Source organism: Erinaceus europaeus, chromosome 2 (assembly GCF_950295315.1).
Source record: "Erinaceus europaeus chromosome 2, mEriEur2.1, whole genome shotgun sequence".
NCBI lineage: Eukaryota > Metazoa > Chordata > Mammalia > Eulipotyphla > Erinaceidae > Erinaceus > Erinaceus europaeus.
Genome location: NC_080163.1, coordinates 46,028,153 through 46,050,046, shown reverse-complemented (window position 1 = coordinate 46,050,046; position 21,894 = coordinate 46,028,153). Strand labels below are relative to the sequence as shown.

Sequence of the window (21,894 nt, the reverse complement as noted above, 5' to 3'; positions counted from 1 at the left end):
GCCAGAGCTGATCAGTGTTCTGATTTAAAAAAAAAAGTAATTAAAATAATAATAAAATAAACTTTTAGTGGCTCTCCATTACCAACATATAAATCTATTGCTGTCTAGCAGACTTTGTAAAAGTCCTTCAAATCTGACTCCAGTTTGGCTTTCTGGACTCACTTCCCAGTCCACCCCCATTCTCCCCACCCCACTTATCAGATAAACTCTTCTCACTCAGATGATGTGCTTCTGGTTTTCTCTTGTTCCAATCTTGCTCCCTTTACCTAGAACTCTTCCTACATATTATCCTTCAATATCCGGCATGAAATATCACATAATATCTGGCCTGGCCCCCTAAGTCCCCAACTTTATCTTCTGGGTCCTCACACACTATCTAGTATTCATGGTTGCCGAGGGAGGGCTTTTGCCCTGTGCAAAACTATTGGGGAGTCGCCCTCAGGAAAGGTAGACCTGGGGTTTGTACTGATTACAGTGCCCATTCTGGACTGACAGGCTATAGCAGTTTGTCCCCGTGTCTGGAACCAGCCCTGCCTGTGCATGGCACCACTAGGTACCACTGTAATGTTTCTTTTTCTTTCTTTTCTTTTTGCCTCCAGGGTTATTGCTGGGGCTTGGTGCCTGCACCACGAATCCACTGCTCCTGGAGGCCAGTTCTTCTCATTTTTGTTGCCCTTGCTATTGTTGTTGTTATTGCTGTCATTCTTGGATAGGACAGAAAGAAATGGAGAGAGGAGGGGAAGATAGAGATGGGGAGAGAAAGACAGACACTGGTCCTTGCACTTTGTGCCATGTATGCCTAACCCGGTGCACTACCGCCTGGCTCCCCGAGTGTAATATTTCCATCCTAGTTTACATTTGTCTTCTGCTGAGAGAGCATGAGGACAGGAAGAACTGTGTTAATATTATATTCATATCAACTAGAACAAAAGCCTTAAGTGGGTCCTCACTAAATGTTTAATAAATATCAAGAGGGTTCCAACCAGGTTTCTGTGTTGAAGGCAAGCCAAGGAAAGCACTACTGAGAGAGGATGGGTGAGGACTTTGGACAGAATGCTGTGCTAATGGGGGTGAAGATGTTCTAGAGACTTGCCTGGAAGGTGGCTTTTGTGGGGATTTTCCTTGCACTCTTCAAGTCACAACCATTTAGAAAGCTATTATCCTGATGGCAAGGCTGTGGCCTTAATGAGAAAAGACTAAAGAAGCTCATTTATATCTCTAAATCCTTAGATTTACAGAACATGCCAGAGAGCTCATCCTCCCTAAAGAAATTTCACCGAGGCAAATATTTGGAATCATTTTATATTTGGTGCAATCAAGGGAAATTGATATAACGCTGATCACTGACTAAAGGCAGCACCACTGAAGACACACCACAGTGGCAGCAGTTTTATCAATGTCTTGGCTACGCAAGGAATTGAAGGGGTGCTGGCCCCCAAGGAGGCTCTTCATGGATCTTATGCCTAAATCACCACTAGAGGCTGGAGGGATAGTTTAATCTGCAGCCAGAGTGGCTGGGAGCCTGAGATACTCTGGGCTTTCCATACTCTATTAGGACCTCAAGGAGATAGCTAGTGCAAAATGCTCTTAAAACAACAAACGAGAGCCCTTGGCAGGGATGTGCCCACTTGAGCACACACACTACCAAGTGCAAGAACCCAGGTTCATGAGTGGCCATCTATCTTTCTCTCCCTCTCTCTATCTCCCCCTCCTCTCTTAATTTCTTTCTTATCTAATAAAAATTAGAAAAACAACAGCTGCCAAGAGCTGTGGATTCATAGTGCCAGGACCTAGACCCAGCAATAACCTTGGTGGTAGTTAAAAAACAAACAAAAAAAAAAAAGCAAATTCTTTAAAAAAAAATTTTATTTATAAAAAGGAAACATTAACAAAACCATAGGATAAAAGAGGTACAACTTCGTACAATTCCCACTACCAGACCTCCATATCCCATCCCCTCCCCTGATAGTTGAAAAAAAGCAAATTATAATCCTGAGTGCCAGACATAAGCCACATCACTGAAGGAAAACTAGTAAGTTTCCAGTGCTGACTGAGTTGCCCCTCCTTATCAAGACTCACAGACCGACAGTATAGGCCAGCCTGTACTTTCTTGAGGAATTCTCAGATGTACACTTTAATCTGCTTCCACCTAGACACTGGTGCTAGATGTATACGGACAGTCCTCTGGCTCTTGACATCAGTGGGGAGTGGGGGGGGGTGGGAGCTGTGACTTTGCTCTTGGCCATGATGCCCTTTGCTTCCTTCCAAATTAGCCTGTGAATACTACAGAGCATTGTTATCTCCTGCTGCTTCCAACTCTTGGGACAGAACAATGTCTCTTACCCTTAATGCAATAATGTAGTGGCAGCCACTTCCCTCCTCTCTGCACATTTCATTTCTGCTTCTCCCCACAGAGGAAAGCATCACCAAACCCGCACTGCCATCTGTTTCAGAGGTATACTAGAAGGGGAGCTCTCACCTTCATCTCTGGTTTCTTCCTTGTTCTCCCCAGGAAAAAGCTGTTTATCTAACTGGGGTGCTTACTGTAAACATTTAAAATAGAGCATGCTTCCTGACTGGGCAAAGTCAGTAGCAAGAGCCACCATTCTTTGATGATATACCATTCCTCTCAACCCCTTTCTCTGCCCTAGCTCAGCCTCTGCTGCCAGTCCTGTGTCCTTCCTCAGCAGGGGAAGTCTGTCATTCTTTTTGTTGTTGTTGTAGCTTTTTCAGTTTTTATTTATTTTTAGTTCATATGTGATAGTTTTACATGAGCAAAAAAATGGAAGTTAGAGCACTACTCTAATACATGTATGTGGAGGCAGGGATCAAACTTCAAACCTCAGGCATGCCAGTCCTGTGCTCTATCAGCTGAGCTAGCTCCCTAGGCCAGGTCTGCCATTCTTTTTATTTTTTAATTTTTATGAGAGTGACCACAGCACATCTCCATCATATGTGATGCCAGGGATCAAACTCAGGTCTTCATATATGGGAGGCCTGCACTCCATCACTGAACTGCCCCACAAGCCCTTCTTGACTTCCCACCCTTGTGTTCAAAAGACGAGAGACCTTGTCATATACTCCACACCATCTCTCATTGACTCCTACCCCAATTTAGCAAGCCTTAGGAAACCAAGTGATTATCCTACAGTTTGACGAAATCTGACACTGCCAGGAGATGGCAGCCTCAGGTTCCATTAGTGTCCAGTCTCAGACCCTAATCACAAATCCTAATTGCTACTGAACTTCTGACCAACTGGCTATAAATATGAAGTTTCTACAATCTCCTTCTTGGGTTCAAATGAATGTAGTAGAGTGACTAACAGAACACAGAGAAATATTATAAAGGACTAACTCAGAAATAGGCAGATAGAGGAGATGGTTAAAGGCATGGTGTGTTAAAAGGGGTGCAAGCTGCCCCACCCATCTCCCAACATTTTCACTAATATGAACCAATCTAAATCCTATCCTTTTGGAATTTTATGAAAACTCCATTATATAGTAGTGAGAGTTTTTTTTAAGTTTTTGAAAATTTTTTATTATCTTTATTTATTTATTGGATAGAGACAGCCAGAAATTAAGAGGAGGAGGGGAGATAGAGAGGGAGAGAGACACCTACAGACCTGCTTCACCACTTGCAAAGCTTTCCCCCTGCAAGTGGGGACCAGGGGCTCAAACCCAGGTCCTTGTGCACTGTAACATGTGCGCTCAACCAGGTGCACCACCACCTGTGTGTGTGTGTGTGTTTTAAAGAGACCATAGCACCAAAGCTCCCTTGAGTGCAGTGAGTGAGGGTCAGTCTCAAACCTGAGTCTTGTACATGACAAAACAGCACACTATCCAAGTGAGCTATTTTGCTGGCCCCTCTTTACATAGCAGTGATTAACTTATGGTTACTGGGGGACTTATTAAACCTCTAATCTTTCCCCCCTTCCAGGAATGACAAAGTGTGGACTGAAAATTCCAATTCACTTGGTCAGTTCCATTGGCAACAAATCCCTTCCATAGGTGCTTCCCCAAAGTCACCTAATTCACATAAAAGACACCTTTATAACACTCTTCACTTTGGAAATGTCAAAGCCTTTGAGTGTAAGCTAGAAATGAAGGACAAAAACTAGAAATAGGAGAAATAATCTGAATGACTAAATACTTATTTTTCTTATAAACCACAATATCATACCAGCTTTGCCAACAATAAATTTCATTTGTGAACACTGATCCCTGATTTGGCTTCTTGCATATGTTCTTAATTTGTTATTTGGAGGGAAAGGCCACATGGTAACTCATGCAAAGGCTAGATTCAAAGATCTGAAAGGGGGAATTTCACAAATGATGAAGCAGTGTAGCAGGTCTTTCTCTGTCTCCCTCCCACCACTGCCATTTCTGTCTCTAAGGTGGGGGGGGGCACACAGGTGCCAAGGCCCAGCAATAAACCTGATGGCAAGAAATAAAGGGTGGGGCAGGTGGTGGTGCACTGGGTTAAGTGCACATAATACAAAGTGCAAGGACTCGTGGGAGGATCCTGGTTGGAGCCCTCAGCTCTGCACCTGCAGAGGGGTCGTTTCACAAGTGGTAAAGGTCTACAGGTATCTCTCTCTCTCTTCCACTTTATCTTCCCCTCCCCTCTCAATTTCTTTCTGTCCTACTCCCCCACCCCCCCACCCCCCAAAAAAGGGAAAAGTGGCCTTCAGGAGCAGTGGATTCAGTGCCATCACTGGGCTCCAGTGATAACCCTGGAAGCAAAAACAGAAAAATACGTGGGGTCCCAGATGGTACCACAGCTAGCAGAGCACACAGATCACCTTATGTTCCAGAACTCAAAGTCCTGGTTCCCCCCTGCAGAGGGGAGGCTTCTCAAGCAGTGAAACAAAACTGCAGATGTCTCTCTCCCTCCATCCTTCTCTCTTTCTCTCTGTACCATAAAAGAAATAAAAAAAGGTCCAAGAAGGATGACAGAGGACCTAGTAGGGGTTGTATTGTTATATGGAAAACTGAGAAATGTTATGCATAAAAACTATTGTATTTACTGTTGAATGTAAAACATTAATTCCCCAATAAAGAAATTTAAAAAAAGAAAAAAGAATGGCCACCAGGAACAGTCAGGGAGCCATTGTGTAAACACAAAACCCCAGTAATAACCCTAACAAAAAAAGGAGGGGGCTGTGATGCACCTAGTTGAGCACACAGATGTGTGCAGGGACCCAGGTTCAACCTCCTGGTCCCCACCTGCAGGGGAGAAGAAAGACACAAGAGGTGTATTTTTGTCTTTATTCCTCTCTCTTCCCTTCCCTTCCCTTCCTGATTTCTCTTTGCCCTGTCAAAAAAAAAAAAAAAGGAAAAATGGCTGCCAGGAACCATGGATATGTGCAGGCATCAACCCCCAACAATAACCCTGGTGACGAAGGAAGGAAGGAAGGAAAGTATTTGGAGGGAAAAGGGTTGATTAATCACTCTTCATCACTAATTGGGTAAATAATAGCCATCAAAAGCCATTTGAAGTCTAGTCTACACTGAATATATCCTTTTCTAATATGCACTTCATTTTACCTTCATTTCTGCTGAGATTTTACACACACACACACACACACACACACACACACACACACACACACTGCTGTTTGAACATGAAAGACACTGTTCTAGATAGACAGATAATGGTCTCCCAAATATACCCACATCCTATTTCCTAGAATCTGTGGATCCATGACAAAAAGAACTTTGCAGATGTGATTCAATTAAGAGCAGTGAGATAGATTATCCTGAACGATCCTTTTGGGTTCAATGAAATAACAAGGGTTGTTTGAAGGGAAAAGAGAAGGCAGGAGAGTGAGAGATTTTCAGGTACTATGGTGCTGGCTTTTAAAATAGCAGGAGGATCCAGGAGCCCAGAAATGCAGTTAGTCTGTAAATGCTGGAGATGGCAAGCAGACAGATTCTCCCAAAGCTTCCAAGGGGGATGGGTGGGTACAGCCTTTGATTTTAGTGCTATGAAATCTATTCTGTGCTTCCAATTTTCAGAATTACAATATAAAAAAATGTATCATTTCAAGTCACCCAGTTTGTGATAATTCATTACAGCAACCATAGGAAATAAGATTTTGGCACCTAGAAGTGGGGGTGCTGCTATTACAACTGAGAGTGTACAAGAAGCTTTGGAATTGGGTGGTAGTGAAAGAGCAGAAGAATCTTGAGGTGCCTGCATTCTCTTTACAACTGCTGTTACAGATAAGAACATTAATGGAGGGAGTTGGGCAGTAGCACAGTGGGTTAAGCACACGTGGCACTAAGTGCAAGGACTGGCCTAAGAATCCAGGTTCGAGCCCCCGGCTCCTCACCTGCAGGAGAATCGCTTCACAGGTGGTGAAGCAGGTCTACAGGTGTCTTTCTCTCCCCCTCTCTGTCTTTCCCTCCTCTCTCCATTTCTCTCTTTCCTATCTAACAATGACAACATCAATAACTACAATGATAACTACAACAATAAAACAACAAGGGCAACAAAAGGGAATAAATAAACTGTAAGTCAACAATGAAAAAACAAGCTGAAGTGGCAAGCACACAGCTGACTTAAAATCACCTGTGAACCCATGACAGGTCACCTAGGAATTCATGGCAAGACACCTGAGAGCTATAACCCAACTGCACATAGACAGACGTAGTACCACCCACCTTTATCTGACCCAGTTCCTCAAAGACTTGAACTGGCCAATCACCAGCAGTGGGAGGCAGAGGACTCAGTAAAACATATAAACCTTTGGGCAACAACAGATCCACTCCCTACCCACCTTTCCTTTCTCTAGGGTGTACTATTCTTTTCTAACAAACTTCCTCTTAATTCTTTTCTAATAAACTTCCTCTTTATATGCTGACAGTGCCAGCGCTTGGCGATTCTTTGCTTTAGGCATGCCTAAAAGGGAGGATCTTACAACCCCCAATGACAAAACCATTTATTAGATCTGTGAATGTAAGGAAGTCCCTAAATCCCCATGAGCCTCAATTTCCTTATCTAAAGCATAGGATAGCTGTGCTCTATTTCAGCAGATCCAGGGATTCTAAAGAAAGAGGTAAGAGTGGGGTTGGAAAAAGGTTGAGGGTCCGGTGCCCTGTGATGGGAAGAGATGGCAATTTAGTGGTGGGTAAGGCATTTGGGAGAGAACTGCAACTGTACTTGTGACAACAATGATCTTGTAAAACAACCTTTCCTTAATAAAAAAATCTACATGTGGGGTCAGATGGTGGTACACCCAGTTATGTGCCCATTACCATGTACAAGGACCGAGGTTTGAGCCCTACTCCCCACTCATGAAGGGGTTACACTTCATGAACAGTGAAGTAGGTCTGCAGCTCTCTCCCTCTCTTTCTTCCTCTAACCTCTCAATTTCTCTCTGTGCTATCCAATTAAAAAAAAAATAGAAAGGGAAAAAAATGGCCACTGGGAGCAGTAAATTTTTAGTACTAGCACTGAGCTCTAGTGATAATCCTGGTGGCAGGGGGAAAATATTACTATATAGTTCACTTGTCTAAGTACGCAATGCATGTAAAGTGCTTATCACAGTTCTCAAATAAACACTGACTATTATTTGAACTACTTAAAACTACCTCTTGTTCAAAAAGAGTTTCTACAGTCCAGGGGAACAACAGAACAGGATTTAAAGACATTGCATCTTCAGTGGTGAAGACCCTCCCACCAAGATACATACTGCCCTGTTCTAGGCTTCTGTGTTCTAGGTTCAATGCAGAGCCAAACTCTGCTCAATGTCTCCATCTCGGGGTTGTCTACACACCCAGGGGTTGCTCCTCTCCCTGCAAACCACTGAATGTAAAGCTTGTTGTGCACCTACTATGAATCATTCACAGGGGCTAAGAGCTCTAGCTCTGACATAGACCTTTAGGGAACCCTGAAGTGTAACAGAGATATGACACGTGTTCTTGGGTAAGACAATATCCATGCCATAATCAGAAAGTATAAAAAACATGGGGAATGTTGCCTCACTGCTTAGTCTGGCCTATACTAGCAGAGAACAGCAGGTCTAGACACAGGCTGGGTGTGGTGCTGGGAGCCCAAGTCAGATCAGCAGTAGACAATGATCAGACTTTCTGCACACAACGGGCTTTACTGACTTTAAGGTTTGCTTTTGTTTTTAGCTGTTTTTTACATTCAATGGAACCCCTTCTTGGGACTCACTAGTCAGTGGACACCACTTAACAACCCTGGTATCCTGTTTCCTTGCCAAGCCAAACTGGATTACAAAAATGTATTTTCTCACAACCTAGCTTGCTATATATACTTTTACTTCTGCAAAGCCCTTAATTTCGTCTTTTAGTAGTGTCACAAGGAGTCCTGTTTTCCTTTGATATTACCATCCTTAGCACCATCTTCTCCCATCCATTAGTTTTCTTTTCTTTTCCTATCACCAAGACTTTACCACTCTGGGTTAACTTTTTTTTTTTCACTTAAAAGGGACAGGGAAAGACACCACCACAACAAAACTCCCCCCAGTGTGGTGGGGGGAAGACTCAAACCTGGTTCTTGCACATGGCAGACCAGGCACCTTCCCAGGTGAGCTACCCTGCCGCCCTTCCATTCTATGCAGGGCCTCTGCTAAGGGAGCTCTTGGGCTAAGAGTGGAGCAGTATTGATCTCTGCTCTCTTTCCTTTTCCTAATTGTGGGCAACAAGCTCCAAGTGCTGAGGCAGACAGAGGCTCCTGGCCAGCCCACGTGCTTGTTTCCAGGCTTCCTGGCAATGAGCTCCTCATATGACCTTCCCCTAGAGGCCTCAAGTCTCCATCCAGTGCTTGACCTGAATATGTTTCTCCAGATTAGGCAATGACCTTCTCAACAGCAAAGTGAACTGCCTCTGTGAAAATAAACTTTTCAAATACTTTTGGAATCTGGGTTGAGATTCTCTGAAAATATTTGCTACTAAATACCCATGCTGCGTCTGGGGACAGACTCCTCACTGCCAGAATCATTGGGGCTGTGAGCATTGTTTGCTGTAGCTATGAAACATAAAGGAATTACAGGCTACCACTCCTCCTCTGCTTTCAACCAAGGGTAAAAAGAAGGTCCTTTTTGTGCAAGCAACACCCAGGGAGGTACTCTAAACCTAAGCCCAAACAATGCAATTAGCTTTCCCCAAGAAATGTAGACTTTCATCCTGCTTTCCCTTCCCCAGAGGGCTCTCACACACAGATACACAGATAACCTATCTTTTGTTTTGTTTTGTTTTTAATATAGACAAACTGAGAGGGATGGGGGAGAGGGAGAGAGAAAGACTCCTGCAACATTGCTATAAAGCTTCCCTTTTGTAGGTGGGAGCCAGCGGCTAGAACTTGGTTCTTGCACACTGTTATGTGTGCACTCTACTAGGTGCACCACCGCCCAGCACTGGCTTCTCATCTTTAAGCCAAGTCAACTGTAGAATAGATCTCTCCCCTCCCCTTATCTTTATTGACACCACAGTTTCTCCAGTACAAACCTGAATTTTCTTTTGATAAGGGGGTTAAAAATGGAGCTATAAAAAGTAATACAGAAAGCTAGAAGGGCATTTAAAAAATATTTTATTTTATTTTACTGGAGAGAGAAAGAGATACCAGAGCAGTGCTCAGATCTAGTTTATGGTGGTGCAGGGGATTGAACCTGGGACTTCAGAGACTCAGGCATGAAAGTCTTTTGCATAACCATTATACTATCTCTCCCCCCCCCAAGAAGGCAAGTTAAAAGCTCTCCTGGCCCATCAACAGTCTTAAACAAAAGAAAGAGAAGAAATTATTTTTCAAAAGCATAGTCAAAAGCAGTTTCTCTTGATGAAGTTTTCAAGGGTCAGACAGTATTGTTCCAGTTGTGCATTAAAGGGATCAATGATAAAAATGATACAATAATGGAGACATGGTCTCTACTTTCTGACCCCACATTAGCTGCTTCTCTGGCCCTATGGGAGCTGAAGGAAGTAGCAGCCTAAAGAGTTCTTGCTGTTCTCTCCTCATCACACTGCCTAAAATACATGCCCCAGAGGCTATATCACAGCACACTTGGGGCTGAATATCCAAGAGGCAAGAAATCTCTGTTTTGGGCCACTGTTATGGAAGACATTTTTATTATGTATCATGACCCCAAACTTAACTGTATTTTGCCCCCAAGCAATCCTGGAAGAATTGGTCTAGAAACAATGAGAGGTGCAGGAAATATATATGCGTAGAGGAAACAAACTATCTGAAGATGTATTTAGTGAACAGAAATGGTTCATTTTAGAAAAAACAGGAAGTTTTCTTATTCATATATCTATTAAAAAATAGAATGTGCAGGGGGCTGGGTGGTAGCACACTGAGTTAAGCACACATGGCGAAGCACAAGGACAGTCATAAGGACCCCTCCACTCCCACTTCCCACCCACGGGGGGGGGGGGTCACTTCACAACCAGTGAAGCAGGTCTGCAGGTGTCTGTCTTCTCCTCTCTTGATTTCTCTGTCCTATCCAACAACAGCAGGCAATAACAACAACAAAAATGGAAAAAATGGCCTCCAGGAGCAGTGGATTCATAGTGCAAGCAGCAAACCCTAGTGATAACCCTGGAGGAAAAAAAAAAAAAAAGGGATGTGCAGAGTGTTCGTCCAAGGAGAAGGAGATGAAGAAATCAGAGATGTCTGGAGCTTTATAGCTTCTAGGTATTCTGAACCCCTGTTCATTACCATCTTGCTTCCTCCTAGAAGGCCAATACATTACCAGAACATTCTACATAGCTACAAAGAGGAGCCAGGAGGTGGCGTATCTGGTCAAGCACACTCATTATTGTGCACAAGGCCCCAGGTTCTATCCTCTAGTCCACACCTGCAGGGGGAAAGCTTCACAAGTGGTGAAGTAGGGCTGCAGGTGTCCTTCTATCTCCCATTCCCTTCTCAATTTCTCTGTCTCTGTCAAAAAATAATAAAAACAAAATTTTTAAAAAGCTACAAAAAGAACTCAAACAACCAGGAGTGTGCCGCACCTCAGAAAGTGAGAGGTTATATCTTAAAAGGACCCACTTGGGTTGGGGATGGAAGGGAAGAGTGGGGGAAACTGACAGGAGGTTGCTGCCCCACTCAGAGAGAACCTTGATCTGATTTTTTATTCCTGATAAGGATATGCATACACCTCCCAGGACTGTAATTGCCATGACAACAGCAGAAGTCCAGGGTGAGCAGGTTAGTGGAACAGCATGCTTTCTAAATCCTCAATGAGGCCTGAGGCTGCACTCACTCATGAAGTGGAAAAATTCATGTTGGCAGTGCTCCTAAATGGATTTTTTAAAAAAATTTTAAGGATCCTGACTTCTTTCTGGGGGAGAATCAGAGACTATGTTTCTGTGGGGAGCTGATTTTGCCCAGAAGGGTAGGAATCCCTAAGAAAAATAATCATGAATTCCCACATAAAACTAGGACATATAAACTGTATTTTCCACACAGTAAAAGATGTGACAAACCAGGGCAAAAGCAATCCCAAGGACATAAGAAGACAAGCACTTAAAAAAAATCTCTGTGGGAGTCGGGTGGTAACTCAGCGGGTTAAGCGCACATGGAGCCAAGTGCAAGGACCAGCATAAGGATCCCGGTTTGAACCCCCGGCTCCTCACCTGCAGGGGAGTCTCTTCACAGGCGGTGAAGCAGGTCTGCAGGTGTCTGTCTTTCTCTCCCCCTCTGTCTTCCTCTTCTCTCTCCATTTCTCTCTGTCCTATCTAACAACAATGACATCAGTAACAATAGTATCTACAACAATAAAACAAGGGTAACAAAAATGAAATAAATATTTTAAAAAATCTTTAAAAAAAAAAAAGGGCAACAAAAAGGGAAAATAAATATTAAAAAAAAATCTCTGTGGGGGCCAGGCCATAACGCAGGGGGTTAAGTACATATGGCACAAAGTGCAAGGACCAGCGTAAGGATCCCGGTTTGAGACCCCAGTGCCCCACTTGCAGGGGGTTTGCTTCACAGGCAGTGAAGCAGGTCTGCAGGTGTCTATCTTTCTCTCCCCATCTCTGTCTTCCCTTCTTATTTCCATTTCTCTCTGTCTTATCAAACAACAATGACAGCAATAATAACAATGATAAACAACAAGGCCAACAAAAGGGAAAAAACAGCCTCCAGAAGCAGTAGATTCATAGTGTAGGCACTGAGCCCCAGCAATGACCCTGGAGGCAAAAAAAAAAAAAAAAAACCCTCTATAATAGAGCCTTCCCATAGAAACTATTCAGAACAGCTCGGGCCTACATTCTGAAGTGGAAAGATAGATTCATGCTTTGAAAAATCATAAAAGTAGCTGCTATTTACTAAACATTGTTATCCAGGCTCTGCAATATATGTGTATTATATCATTTAATTTATTATATCATTTAATTCTTACAACAGTCCTACATACCTTACAACAATCTTACAACACTTACACATTACTTTCATCTGTTTGTGTAGAGAAAGAAATGGAGAATCAGAAAGGTTAAGAAATAGTCCCAGAAGCATGAAACTGCTGAGTGACTGAGCTGCAGTTTAAGTAAGGGTGACTCTGACCTGTGGCCTGAGCTCTTAGTGATTATCACTCTACTGTGGGACATTTCCTGCCTCTTGCAAGATTTATAAACAAGTATCTTCCTTTCATGGTTTCTGAATCTCCAAAGTCAACAGACCTACTCTCTAGACTGATTCTTGAGCATTAGTCTAAAGCAGGACCACATTGAGAGGCATAATTGTCTTTCTCCCTCCTCCCCCCTCCTCAATTTCTGATTTGGGAGGTAATTCTTAGAACTCCTCTTCTGGAAACACTGACTAGTCTCCCAAGTTTCCTAAGCTTCTTTGTGATGTGGGCCTCACCAAGCTAATTACTCTCTAACTGTTTAGTCCCAGATTCCCCAGGGTTTTGCTTGTCAAGTTATAATGGAACTTCTAGCAGGTCTCTGTGTTTTGGAATTACTGAATCTCTTGAAAATATTATCTCCACTCCAAAAACAATTGATTGCTGCTTTGTAAGTCTTGAGATCCCATGAAATGTGGAAAGACAGGCCTGGAAGACCCAGCAGGTGACAGCAAAGCAGCCTGTTGTCCCAGAGCCAGGCCAGCTCCCAAGAGAGAGGAGCAGTCTTTCATTAGCTCTGGGTTTTCTCTGGGAACTGTTAAAACCTCTTCAGAGCATTCACACTGAGAAAGTCTCAGTTTTAAAGACATAAGTGACTTCTTTCAAAATGTTTCCTTCACCTGAAGAAACTGCTGTACCTATATGCTGTGCACTCCCCCACTTCAACTCATCCTTCCCCCTTCCTCCCCTCCCCACCACTGCCCCAATCTCAGTGGAAGCTGCTAAAGAAGTTAAGAAGCTCACACAGGGGCAGGCTACAGAAAAGGACCAATAATCAGGATTAACCAATTTAATGTATGACTGCAGGAAACATCACCTGGTAATGTTTACATTGATCCCTGCAGAAAGTGGCATCTTATCCTAGGTGTTTATAGACTGTGGAAATGAATGAATTGTTTAGTGAAGAAGAAAAAGAATGCTCACTGACAAGATAGCTCACCTGGATAGTGTGCCAGCTTTGCACACTTGTGACCCAGGTTTGAGCCCAACCCCTATGGCACCAGAGAAAGTTTCAGTGCTATTATCTTTTCCCCTCTCTATGTCTGTCTGTCTCTCTTTCTCTCTCTGTCCTTTTATCTGATAAAGGCCCAGAATAGTAAGCAGAAAAGCTAAAGAACTGATCCATAGAGAAAAAACTGCAATGCGAATGAGGACTAGTGCACAGAACCCTTACCCCCTTGCAACTGCTGCAGGTATTGGTTGGTGAAGGTGCTAGTTTGTGGGAAGGGCTTGGGCACAAGTGTATAGACATTCAAATACCTGGAGACAACTTTTTGGAACCACATATGTCCTTATCATGAGTACTGAGGGCAGCAGAATCAATGAAAGGCAGACTCTACTTGAGACTGCAAACAACCATAATTTGTAGGAAACATTTTTTTTTAATATTCCAGGGGATGAACCTTGAGCTTCATGCACATATAATACCACTGAGCTGCCTCTCTGAACAGTTTTATTCTTTATTTTGATAGAGATACTGCAGTATTGCTTTGCTCCCTATTTGGTTTCCCTTGGTGCTCATCTTAGGCCTCTTAGATGGTGCCAGGACTGAACCCAGGTCCTCATGGATGGTAAGATATGCTTTTTACCTGCTAATCCATCCCCTGGGCCTTTTTTCCCCCCTTACAGCAGAACTAATAAATTCTCCACGTTCCATCTCCAGGAGATGTATAGATGTCAGATATCTAGACAATCTCAGAGTGTGTAAATCTGGGGGTAGAAATGAAAACCAATGAATTCTGGTCACCAGGTTATCAGCCAAGGCCATATGACAGATTTCACAAAATAAAAGTATTCCAATAAAAAAGGAATACTATCACTAGACATTTATTAATACTCTGGGTCAAGCACTACATTCAGTTTGTTCTTCTGATGGCAACTCAACAAGTAGATTTTATAATTATTATGCCCAGTACACGGATAATTAAAAAGCATGCATTTAAACAATTTGCTTGTGATTAAAAAGTTTAAAATAGGAAATCCAAATCTGACTCCAAATCATAATCTTAAGTGTTATGCAGTATTCCTTTCGAAGAGTGAAGAGCTAGAATCCTAAAACATAAAAGCACCAAAAAATGAAGCAGAATTCAGAGGATAATCTCTTACTTCATATCACTGGTGTGGAGGTATGTTGAAAAGTATGTTTATGTTACTCATGGACTAACTGGGAAATGTAAGCTCTGCCCAGCTCAGTCCACTAGGATTATGATTTACAAGTCTTGGATAGAAAGAGTCATACATCCCAACCTATTCAATGCAATGAGTACCACCTCGGCATGCTTCACTTCAGAATATGTTCAGAGATATCAGGCGTGGAATGTCAGCCCTTCAGAATCATTACTCAGATGAGACCTTTATCCTTAACTCCATTTCAGGTAGTCCACTTCCTAACAAAGCCTCAAAACCTAGATAAAGACTAGGTCCCATGAGACAGGGCAGATGTACACATGTATCCATAAATTAGGTCAAAATATATACATTAAAGCAATAGTGCACAATTATCTACAGTGAGTCAATAAATGAAGCAAGCAAGTAGAAAGACCTAAAAAGATACCTTAAAGTATCTAATGAAGTAGTTTCTACTTAGACCTAGATACCCTCCTCAGCTACTTCCTATTATACTTCCCTCAGTCAGTCCAACACTAACCTTATCAAAGTAAGGACTACAAAAGCTGAATAAGGGCAAGAGACTGGCGCACTTTAATGACTCTTTAGTCACTATCAGGCCACCCCATCATCTGGGGCCCTAGTCAGGGAGTCCTGGTATTCCCAAACAGACAAGATGGGCCTAGACCTTGAATAAATCTCTCTCTTCATTGTCATTGGTCATCTCCATCAGGAACAACACAATAGACCCTTTTGTGCCCCCCATAGGACCTTGCCCTCAACTTGGATCAATAACAGTAGAGAATCTTCCATCCTCCGAAGGGAGGCTGGACAACATACTCTATGCTACAACTGAGGAAGATGGGTCAATATTGGGGCAGCTTGGAATGTTCCCACTCATGACCACAGACTGTGAGCTCAGATCTACAGGGATGTAGAGGTTACATGGGTTTACAGTCAACAATATTTATACACTTTCCCCATATTTGGGAGCTTCCCTGATCCAGCTTTCTAGCCCTTTTTCCAGCCATGACACCATCTTCTCAAACAATAACCTGGGTCCACCTGCGTATCAGATATCAGGCTTAGGCAAAAACTAATAAAGTCATGGGCCCTTTGGAATATACCTAAAATAGACCTACTAGCTATTTCCAAAATGGAGACTCCAAATCTTCATCTGCAATATTCCAGCCTTTAGGTTCATGATTAATCAACAATCTGTTTGGCTTTATATGTTAACTCTTTTTCAGCCACCAGGTTCCAGATGCTACAATGATGCCAACCGGACTTTCTTGAACAGATGACCCCACCAATGTGTCCTGGAGCTCTGCTTCCTCAGAGCCCTGCCCCACTGTGGAAAGAGAGAGACAGGCTGGGAGTATGGATTGACCTATTAACACCCATGTTCAGTGGGAAAGCAATTACAGAAGCCAGACCTTCAACCTTCTGCATCCCACAATGACCTTGGGTCCATAATCCCAGAGGGTTAAAGAATAGGAAAGCTATCAGGGGAGGGGACAGGATATGGAGTTCTGGTGGTGGGAATTGTATCCCTCTTATCCTATGGTCTTGTCAGCATTTCCATTTTATAAATAAATTAATTTAAAGAAAGAGTCATACAGAAAATTTGTAACAGGAGGGAAGGGAAAAGAATGATGGAGTCTCCTCTCCTGTCAATAAGATGGTTTTCTAATACTCATTACAATTTAAACCCTTAGGCTCACAAAGAAAAAAAGATAAAAGACTAATAAGTAGGATCACAAATGATAAGAGAAATCACAGTAGATAGCATGGAAATCCAAAGGACCATGAGAGATTATTATTATTATAAGAATAACTATGTGCTGCTAGGCTGGAAAATATAGGAGGATAAATTCTTAGAATCATACACTCTTCCATGACTGAATCAGAAGGAAATAAGAGTGATTATAATGAAGAAAACAAACAAACAAACAAAAAAAGAAAACTAAAACAGTAACCAAAGGCTCCCTCAACAAAAATTCAGAACCACATGTTTTATTTAATTTTTTGCCTCCAGGGCTTTTGCTGGGGCTAGGTGCCTGCACCAAGAATCCACTGCTCCTGGAGGCTATATTTTTCCCTTTTGTTACCCTTGTTGTTTTATCGTTGCTGTTATTATTATTGTTGTTATTGATGTCATTGTTGTTGGATATGACAGAGAAAAATGGAGAGAGAAGGGGAAGACAGAGGGGGAGAGCAAGACACCAGCAGACCTGCTTCACCACCTGTGAAGTGGCTGCGTTGCAGATGGGGAGCCAGGAGCTCGAACCAGGATCCTTAAGCCGGTCCTTGGACTTTGCACCATGTGTGCTTAACCTGCTGCACTACCGCCCAGCCCCCTGGGACCACATGGTTTTACCAAACTTTTAAGGAAGACCTAATACCTGTCCTTTTCAAACTCTCCAAAAAACTGAAGATAAAGGAACACTACCCTAACAATTTCTATCAAGTCAAAATACCAGATACCAAAAGTTGACAGACATTCCAGAGAGAGAGAGAGAGAGAGAGGATGAGAACAAGAACTATATTCCAATACCCCTGCTGAACAAGATATTAGCAAATCAGACCCAACACTTCAATAGAAAGACTGTACATCAAGACCATGTGAGATTTATCATGGAGATACAGGAATAATTCAACATATGGAAGTCAATGGAACTGCATCAAATTAAAAAGCTCAACTTTTTTAAAAAGTTGCCACCAGGGTTATTGCTGGGGCTTGGTGACAACACTGAATCCACCACTTCTGATGACCCCCCCCCATTATACTTGACAGGACAGAGAGAAACTGAGAGGCAGTGGGGAGAGAAGAGAAAGATACCTGCAGACCTGCTTCACCACTTGTGAAGCGGCCCCCTGCAGGAGGGAAATGGGCATAAATTGGATCATTGTGCACCATATTATGTGTGCTTAACTGGGTGCACCACCACCCAACCTCCTTAAAAAGCTGCACATTGGGAGTCAGGCGGTAGCGGAGAGGGTTAAGTGCACATGGCGCAAAGCGCAAGGACCGGCTAAGGGTCCCGGTTCAAGCCCCCGGCTCCCCACCTACAGGGGCATCGCTTCACAGGCGGTGAAGCAGGTCTGTAGGTGTCTATCTTTCTCTCCCTCTCTCTGTCTTCCCCTCCTCTCTCCATTTCTCTCTGTCCTATCCAACTATGACGACAACAATAATAACTACAACAATAAAAAACAACTAGGGCAACAAAAGGGAATAAATAAATATTAAATAAATATTTTTTTAAAAAAAGGAAAAAAATTTTCAGAAAAAAAAAAAAGCTGCACAGCAAAAGGGACCATCGCCAAAACAAACAGAAAACCAACTGAAAAGGGAAATATATAAAGAACTCACAAAACTCACACAAAAAAATAAAGATGAGAAGCTCTGAACCAACTCAGATGGCCAACAGGTATATTAAAAAATGTTCAGTATCACTGATTGTCAGGGAAATGCAATGGAAATGACAATGAGATAACACTTCACTCTGTGAGAATGTCACACTCAAAAAAGGACAGAAATAACAAGTGCTGGTGAGGATATGGTGAGAATAGAACTCTATTACACTAGTTAGGAATGTAAATTGCTCTAGCCCCTATGAAAAACAACCTGGATATTCCTCAAAATATTAGAAACAAATGTTCCATATCATCCTCTCCTAGGAGTCTATCTGCAGTACACAAAACACTTACCTGAAATCTATATATGCCTCTATCACTATATGTAATAGCTAAGACTTAGAAACAGCCCAGTGTCCAACAACAGATGGGTGGTTAAGAAAGTTATGGTGTAACATGCACAATGTAATACACACAATAGACTACTCAGCTATAAGAAATTATTAAATGTTCATTTTTGTTGCAACATGGATAGGAGAGGGAGTCAAGCTAAGTGAAACAAGTCATATGGAGGATGAATACCAGGTGGTCTCACTCATAATTGGGACTTTATCAAAACAAGGGAAAATGCAGGGTGAGTTTTTAATAAACTATGGTCCATTTTAGCAGAGCCAAGGACTCTAAATGGGAGAAGTGAGAGGAAGTTGGGAAGTTGGCAATTTGGTAAGAGGGTGAGATGTTCTGATAAATATCCTGAGGAAACATGAAACACCACCTCCGTGACAACAATGTTGCAGTTCAACATTCTCTCAAAATAAGTGATTAAAATAAGGAAATAAATCTGGAGGAGAAACTTGGGTCAGATGCTGATGATATAATCAGACAGTTCTAGTCCATATGTGTCTAGGAATAAACACCAACCAGCATCATCATTGAAAGAAGATAATTATTCAAATTTGGTTCTGGCTCACCAGACTGAGCTACAAATCCTATATAAGAACCAGAAGACCACTGAAATGAAGTCAGAATAAAAGGGCATGGTTTCATTGTGGCTGCTTTGACTGAGTAGTTCTTACCTTCCAGATCCCCCACCCTGCAATACTCAGCAGTTAGAATCATTTTCTCTTCCATCATTTCTTCACTCCCTCACGGGCAGCAGGGTTGTAGATTTTTCAATGGAATATTTTATGTTCTCCCTCCTTTGCCATCTGGCAGTATTAGCTCTAATGAATTACTTTAACTTGTACATTTTTCAACAAATGTGACTTTTACTTGAATTATGAAACATTCATAAATAGCAAATGCTGGCTGATTAGACTCAATGAAAGTCCTCAGAGTTGCCAGCAAAATAATGGACTCTTAAGCTGCACGTGTTACTTGGCTAATCTAATCATTGAAAGACACCTGGTTATTTTTGGAAAGAACTTTTTTATATATGCACTTGAGTCATCTGTTATGTATGTATGCTTGAATCTGAATTTGGATGAATTCCTTCAAGCTAGCATCGTTCTGAATGTAAATGCTGGATACATTTAGATTTGGGTCCAAGAATGCTTGAGTTTGAATTCTACATCTTCCACTTACAAACCATGTGGAACATCAGTATGTTTCTTTAATCTCTCTAGGTCTCCATTTCTCATTTGCAAAACAATACAATAAGTCTCTTGAAATACTGTCATAAAGAATAAATGAGATCATGTGTGTAACTAATGTATTTGGCACAGTGGCTGGTTATATTATGGCTCAATAATTTTAATTATGGTCATCATCATGTTCTATTAATAGTAGTTTATGGGGGCCGGATGGTGGCATACCTGATTGAGTGCACGTTACAGTGCTTATGGACCCAGGTTCGAGCCTCCTGTCCCCACCTGTAGGGGGAAAGCTTTGCAAGTAGTGAAGCAGTATTGCAGGTGTCTCTGTCTCTCTCCTTCTCTCTCTCCCTCTCTCTCTCTCACCCCTTCCCTCTTGATTTCTGGCTGTCTATCCAACAAATAAATAAAGATAATAATTTTTTTTAATTTAAAAAATTAGTAGTTTATGTAGATACCATTTGTAGTGTTAGTCAAACTCATAATCCTCCCTTTCTGAAAAATGTCACAGGGATGGACTTCCAAAATCATATTTTTATTATGTAGCACTGTATTAAGCCATATATATATACATATATATATTGTTTACTATATAACATTATGCTAGCAATTGTACAATAACAGAACCAAGGAAATTTGAGTTTGAACAGCTTGTTTGTGTTCACCCAGGCAGACAGATTCTCCTTCCTGAAAGTCTGGATTTGTATTATTCCCTGTTGGGCCTCTGTACTAAGAAACTATAAAGCAGTCATGTTTGGTAATGCTGGTGCCAAGCGGGGGGGGGGGGGGGGAGTAAGTCTGCTCTACAGATCTGACTTGGGATGTCAAAGAGAGTGATTCAGATAACTTGCCACTTCTGATATCATGAAAAATTCCACCTTTCCCTCTCCCCTTTGCTCACTCCTTTGAGTGGATTTCCATTGCCTTCAAACAAAAGATCTTTGTTAATAGTGTCATCTCTGTGCATGAGACCATTAGATGTTTTGTGTATAGCTTTGACAGCCTCAGTATCTGAAGGATATCTAGTAATTTTTTTCAAAAGAACTCCACACATGTGTGTGCACCCTCACATAAACACATAAAACTTGTATTATTATCTGTATCAACTCTTGATGGACATTAAGTAGAAAATCAAAACAATCATGTTTATATGGAAGCCATGGATGCAAGGAAGATAAGAATAAAAAGATAATAATTTATATTACTGGTCTTATGAAAACAAGTAATCTGATTACTATCCAGAATTCAAGCAAGAAGGAAGAAACTCCAGTTTTTTTACCTGGTGTCGCACTGGATACTGTTGGCCACTGCTGATCAGGCCCCCCTGGCCCAGCCCGTAAAACACCAGCCTCTTCCAGGTGCACAGAGCTGAGTAAACACATAGACCCGGGTAACAGTTAGACATTAAAGCCTTTCCAGATCCCCTTGCAACTGCAGAAAATGCCTACACCTCTGGGGGCAGGGCAGCAGCTCACACTATTCATGCTAGAACTGCAGCAGTTACTGCTGAGCAGTCGTTTTGCATATACTGCAAAAGTATCGCTGACTTATTGCCAGACTGCTATACTGTACCATTCCAGTAATAAACTTGTTTTATCTTTATGGCAATTTTGGTTTTCATTAATGTCCTGTGTGGTTCACTAAATCCAATGGGAGGACCAGCAAAGGGCTAATGTCATTGTAACATTTTAAGGCCAAAGCAGGAGAGGAGAGCTTTTTCTCAAAGGTGTAGGCCTCTTCAGTGGTCATCCTGTTTCAAGATTCTCTATAAGACAGAGATATAAACCTTGAATATTAATTGCTGGTAACTGTAGTAGTGTTTCAGTTTGTTGACCCAATGAATTGTTAACCTTATTTTCTGTTCTTCTCTTTCTGTATTTTTTCCTCATAGATGACCAACCATACATTTCCTGGAATGAGTGGAACTTTACCACCCACTCACAGATCACCAGTTCAGAAATTATCACTTCAGCTTGGAATATTTTAAGGGCAGAATCATGATCTGGGAGACAATGACACACAGAAATAGAACACAAATTGTCCAGGGGTAGAGAAATTATACCTGTTTGTGTATGTCTAATACACATATATATTACACCCCAAATATTTGAAGAATGAATAGAACCCAAAACATACAACACTCAAGAAAACCCTTGCCAGTATTAGAGTAACCTTTTAAACTAAATATTTCATCTTGCAGACTTACTAAAATAAAAGATACACTAAAATCTGTGAGGGTTCTG

At 41.9% G+C, this 21,894-nt stretch overlaps 1 protein-coding gene across 6 annotated transcripts in view; it reads right to left on the bottom strand.

The window, feature by feature from the left end:
• The window catches only part of LOC103108553 (protocadherin alpha-C2), a 219,943-nt gene that overhangs the window by 24,947 nt on the left and 173,102 nt on the right, over window positions 1–21,894 (bottom strand). For all 6 annotated transcript variants that reach the window (XM_060179623.1, XM_060179620.1, XM_060179605.1 and 3 more), the window contains exon 3: window positions 20,931–21,019. In XM_060179623.1, coding sequence (XP_060035606.1) covers window positions 20,931–21,019 — 89 coding nt within the window. The remainder of the gene's footprint in view (window positions 1–20,930; window positions 21,020–21,894) is intronic.